Source organism: Lolium perenne, chromosome 5, assembly GCF_019359855.2.
Source record: "Lolium perenne isolate Kyuss_39 chromosome 5, Kyuss_2.0, whole genome shotgun sequence".
Classification (NCBI taxonomy): domain Eukaryota; kingdom Viridiplantae; phylum Streptophyta; class Magnoliopsida; order Poales; family Poaceae; genus Lolium; species Lolium perenne.
In genome coordinates, this window is record NC_067248.2 from 71262233 (window position 1) to 71267392 (window position 5160).

General features: G+C 44.3%; 1 protein-coding gene across 2 annotated transcripts; it reads left to right on the forward strand.

Annotated features, from left to right (window-relative positions):
- Positions 1 to 541: 541 nt before the first annotated feature.
- Positions 542 to 4168, forward strand: LOC127321427 (uncharacterized). Of its 2 annotated transcripts, XM_051350468.2 has the most exons (5): positions 542 to 788; positions 920 to 1060; positions 2067 to 2135; positions 2215 to 2418; positions 3877 to 4168. In XM_051350468.2, the coding sequence occupies exons 1-4, from the start codon at positions 672 to 674 to the stop codon at positions 2398 to 2400; spliced, it is 513 nt and encodes a 170-aa protein (XP_051206428.1). In that variant the 5' UTR covers positions 542 to 671; the 3' UTR covers positions 2401 to 2418; positions 3877 to 4168. The 2 variants fall into 2 exon arrangements, with proteins under 2 accessions (XP_051206428.1, XP_051206427.1); XM_051350467.2 differs by having other exon boundaries at positions 2067 to 2418.
- Positions 4169 to 5160: the final 992 nt, after the last annotated feature.

The following is a 5160-nucleotide window of genomic DNA, read 5'->3' on the forward strand; positions in this document are numbered from 1 at the left end:
GGATTACTCTACAGAGGGCAAAATCCAACATAGAGGTAGTCTACAGAGGGCAAAGAACTCTTACCCGCTACCATTGTAGAGGTAATGGCTCATGGGGTCATTCTGAGACGTCATGCCCTCAGATGTCCACCACTTCTCCGACTCTGGACGCGGTGGGCTTGGTGGCGTCAGCTGCAGCACCAGTGACGCGTGCTCCAGCACCGGCGAGGGTAGGACAAAGCCCTCTATGCCATCATACGCCGGAGATTCGCCGTGCACGCCTGGGTCGCCGAACCAGTCGCCGCCGCCTCCTCCGTCTTCCATTTCTGTTCGATTTGGGGGAAAGTCAACCAGAAGTTGCCCTAACGCGCGCCCTAACGGCCGTCCGTCGACTGCTAGCCACGTCAGCTCTGACGGTGGGCCAGGGCTGCCAGAAACATGGTTAGCACGCTTGATCCGTTTAATCAGTGCTCCGCGTCGCGACCGTGCTCCAAACATGGTAGTCATGTGACAATTGTGTTTATGGCACAATTATGGTAGTTTTTTGTCATTTACTCCGGCGGCGGCTATACCAAGACCAAAAGCCCTAGCTCGCTACCGGCGAACGCCAACTCCCTTCTCAACTCCGACAGCCGCCATCCGTTCACCTCTCCTGCACGAGCGACGCGGCCGCTCTCAAGCGGGGCTCAGCAATGGTCGGGGGCCAGAAGAAGACTGGGCAGGGGCGGATGGATGCCGCGATCGACCACTTTGCGCAGATGGGCTACAACAAGGCCGACGTCCGCAAAGTCGTCAATAACCTCATCAAGGTTCGCCTCTTTTCTTTCTCCCTTTTATTTCTGCTTCGTTTTGCCCTTTTTATTCCCCCGCGGGCCGATTCCCTTCTTGTTATTGTATATTGTGGTGTCATTCTCATACTAATTTGCCCTCATCTGTTTAGAATGTGTATGGGGACAAAGGGTGGCCGTTCCTGGAGGAAAGCGGGTACCTCGTAGTGCAGGAAGCCCTCTTCGAGAAGCAGGAGCAGGAAGAGAAGCTGCAGCTGCAGTTGCTGCAGGAGGAGCAGCAGGTGGAGGCTCAGGTCAGCTCCCTCCCCTGCTTATCCGTGTTCGTGTAATTGTTCAGCGTGTGCCATTCAGTATATGCAGGGATGTGTTGCTTTAGTTGGCAATAAGGCAATAATCCTACTGCCAGCCCAAGCCAAAATATAAAAAATACAAAATCTTACTCAATAATACTTGCTAGATTAGATCAATCTCTCTGCTTTTATTTGGATTTGGAGTGTGTGCCTTTGCTACTAATTTACCAGCCCGCTTTCCAACTGTCCAACATGTTCCTCATATAAAGTACCTTCAAATTATGCCCCCCTACATCTACCAGGTGATTGCGTATTTGCACACTTAGTTGGTATGATGTAACAAAGATCTTTGTTCTTGGTCTTAGAATGCTATTTTAGTGCTTGCTATAGTTTTAGGTGGTATATACGAAGCACCTACAATAACATGGTAATATGGCATCTCGAAAGCTAAGTAGATGTTTATGTTATAGAATGGTATTTTGTTGTTACATATTTATGGTTGACGTTTCACTCTTTTTTTCAACTAGATTTGTTCAGCCATTCTCTTAATTTCCTCGATCTTTTGAAGATTCCTTGTCACTGCTTATCTGCTTCGCTGGTCTTGTGTTAAAAAAATTACACTTTTTCACGTAAAAGTGTGTTTATTCATAAAAATGACAATGATGGTAGCAGAAATAAGTATATCAGTTGATGTCTTCTCTGTTTCCTTTCAAGGTGATATAGTTAAAATTTTTTTTGAGATTTCAAGGTGATATAGTTGACTGATGAATTAGCATTGCACTATGTAGTATTTTCTCACTTAGTTTTGTAATGCAACTGCGACATGGTATCCATCTGTAATTACATAAAACAATTTAGCGTGCACAAACTGCTGTTACTTGTGACAATTTTGATTTTTCTCTAAAGCAAGACCTTGGTTATTAATGATAAGTTTATGTTCGTTATTCCCTCCAGCAACAAAGCTCATGCATATTGTCCAATTCTTACATGCGCTTGGTTTGTAATGCAGCAACAAGAAGGAGCAATGATGGGGGCACCGCCAGAAAGCGACATGCCAATTGTGAAGGTTCACAATGAGGTGCCATCTGAAACTGTGTTTGCAGTTGAGCAAACAGAGCAACTGGTCCCCATGATCATTGACCCACCTGCTCCCAAAGCTGCATTGCCACATCCGCCAGCTACAGGAAGCGGTCGCACAAGGCTTCCCTGCTATGGATGGATCAGTGAGTCTGAGAGTGACTCAGACTATGAAGAGTTTCTTGCAAGTCGACAACAGCAGGTGCATGTCCCAACTTCAGGACGAGACCTTCCTAAAAGGAAGCGGCCAAGTAGATGGGATGTGAAATGAAGCAACCTAACAGGTGATTTTTTTGTTTTCTGATCTCCCCTTCTCTATTTTTAGTTGATATTAGTTTGAAATTTCTATGAGTAGTCAGTAAGTCAGACTATAACTATTGTTTTGCTTTTGACCCAGTGAAGATACTTGGTATAGGATTTATGTTTCCTTGGTTAAGAACACAAAAATGTCATACTGGTTGACATTAACAGGAGTGGCCAAATATATAGGAGTGATTTTCAAGTTGTATTATGGGAAACGCTTATGATGAAGTAGGGTAGGAATCCTTGGGAGTTGAGGGAGATAAAAAAAAATTGAACTAAAGGGTTTCCCCCGATTTCCATTAAGAGAAACCAGAAGTTGTTTGCTACAGACCTCAGAAATGCCACCAACCCGCCATGCAATGGAGAGTTTGTTTCAAATAAGGAACTAAACAGCCTAAGCCAGACGATGAGAATACAGAAGAGAAAAGGGGTGCATAGGTGGGCAACAGATCCTGGAGCTACAGACCCTCACGCTTGAAGTATTTTCTCCCAGGCTTCAGGCTTCGACGACTTCAGTTCTTCGTCTTTCTGTTTGTCAAAATGTCTTCTTGTCTACTTTTTTCTACATTGCCAGTCTTGGGGTCTATGACACCCAGCTCCTCCTGTTTGCTGAACACCTCGGTTGCGATTTGCTCCACCAGCTTTGCGAGCCATCGTAGTCGATCCTTTGCGCTGTCCTTCACCTTGGTGCAATCGAGTTCTTTGCCGCAGCCCTGTTTTTTTGCCCTCTCCATGATGGGAATGTCCTCATTGTTCTGAGACGCCAGCCTGTCACTGTATCTCTGATCAATCACCCCATCAGCCTCTGTAACCACTGCCATCTTACTTGTGTTCACTGGTCTACCATTTTGTATGTTGTTCACTTTTGTGCCTAGGCTAACTGATGATTGCGAGCCTACCAAATCATCCTCTTCCCCATCAATTCCTGACAAGTCCACTCTATCATCACCATCTTGATTCATACCTTCTTGAGTTTTATGCTTATCTTCAGTAGGTTCACCCCTCTCCGCTGCAAGCTTTGAGTTAACATCACTAGTCCCTGTCCCTTCATTTTTTTACTTCTCATTTCTTTTACTAGTGCCATAGGTCTGAGCATCCATATTTTGGATGATGAATGCGGTGGACGGTGGAAAAGGGTGTGTAAAACTTGGGACGGTAGGAGTATTCACTTGTAGCTCAAAAGAACGGGGCATATTATTTGAGATTTGCTGGTATGCATGATCGATGATATTAGCTCAGAACACAATCCATCCTGGTGCTAATATTAACGGAGCTGAACAGTTTTCTGCTCCATTCAATCATATTTCATCATATAAAATAGAAGCTTTATTGCAGCAGATATCCATACTTTAATAGTCTTACTTAATCTGCATCCTACCAACGTTGAACAACTGGTTTCCATGATCGAAATGCTAACCATGGTTCTCTTGTTGCGACAGAGGAGCTGTGGACTGGCTGGGTGTTGACATTGAGTGGACAAGTGACATCAGTTGGAGTATTAGTATGATGAGATCTGAATTTGCAATGGCAGTGTGGCACTACTATGTAAGTGTGGAGTTGTAGAACTATCTGGTAACTTTGCAGTTTAGTATAACGCTAATAATTATACTGTATTTGACATACTCCAGATTTGGCCGACATTATTTGCCGTTATATTATCGGAAATGTTCAGAAACTGTGATATTGTTGATGTAGTTTTGAAGATGGATCTCATCTACCTGTTATTGTTTACATCATCATGTGCATGGTTTTTTTTTCTTGTCAACATTTTTCATCCGGTGCTTCTTGTGTTCTTTTTTTGGCATGAAACACTTCTATTCCATTAAGGCACGACAAGATTGCTGGTCACCTCACGGGTTACAATATTCGGGTAGTTCGACATCCACATAGAATGTTCGTTATCGACTACACCGACACCCAAAGACCCCAGCACATGTGCTGGTTTGTTACAATCTCTCTGAACATGCATAATTCGAGCATCAATAAAACGGAGGCAGAGCTTGTATTTCAGTTCACTGAAAAGGATACCTAGCGGTGAGTAATCATACGCCGTAGACACCAAAACTTGCTTCAACACCAGGCAATCAGTTTCAAAAACAACACGGCGCACTCCCAGGTCGTCAGCAATCTCAACAGCTCTAACCAGAGCAAGAGTTTCAGCATGTAGCGCATCAGAGGCAGTAGCAATTCTGCCAGCCGAAGCAAACCTGACAACATCATTTTCATGTCGGCAAATACATCCCCAACCGCCTGACATGGTCAAAGTGTTAAACGCTGCATCCACATTGATTTTGGCAAAGTCTGTAGGTGGAGGCTGCCAATACATGGTCTGTCAAATAGTGGTGCTCGGCTTGGCCTTGAGACGTGCTTCCCAATATTCGTCAACAAAGCAACCACAATCACCGTCAGTAAACTGAAACTCAACCATTGTGAGAAAGTGGTCACCGTGATTCCTTTTGTCCTTTCATGCCACAAACTCCACAACAAAGCATGTTTGACAATCATTAGTCTTTCTGTTAAATGTGGCCATTGACACCTTGGACTTAAAAGAGGTTTTAATGGTCGCAAGACAGTTTACTTGGGCAAACAGTTTTTCGGAACCTACATACAAAAAGCTAGATCGGGTACTGATGGACACAAACTGTAAAAAATACCCTATAGTGTCACTACGTGCTCTGGAACATATTGTAGGTCTGTCGGACCATGCTTCCATCTTGCTGACC

What these genes read in the sequence shown, in the direction of transcription:
- LOC127321427 (XM_051350467.2), top strand. Translation starts at nt 672, where the DNA reads ATGGTCGGGGGCCAGAAGAAGACTGGGCAGGGGCGGATGGATGCCGCG. An exon ending in TCGTCAATAACCTCATCAAG is followed by an intron (nt 789 to 919) that starts GTTCGCCTCTTT and finishes TCATCTGTTTAG; the next exon opens with AATGTGTATGGGGACAAAGG. An exon ending in AGCAGCAGGTGGAGGCTCAG is followed by an intron (nt 1,061 to 2,066) that starts GTCAGCTCCCTC and finishes TTTGTAATGCAG; the next exon opens with CAACAAGAAGGAGCAATGAT.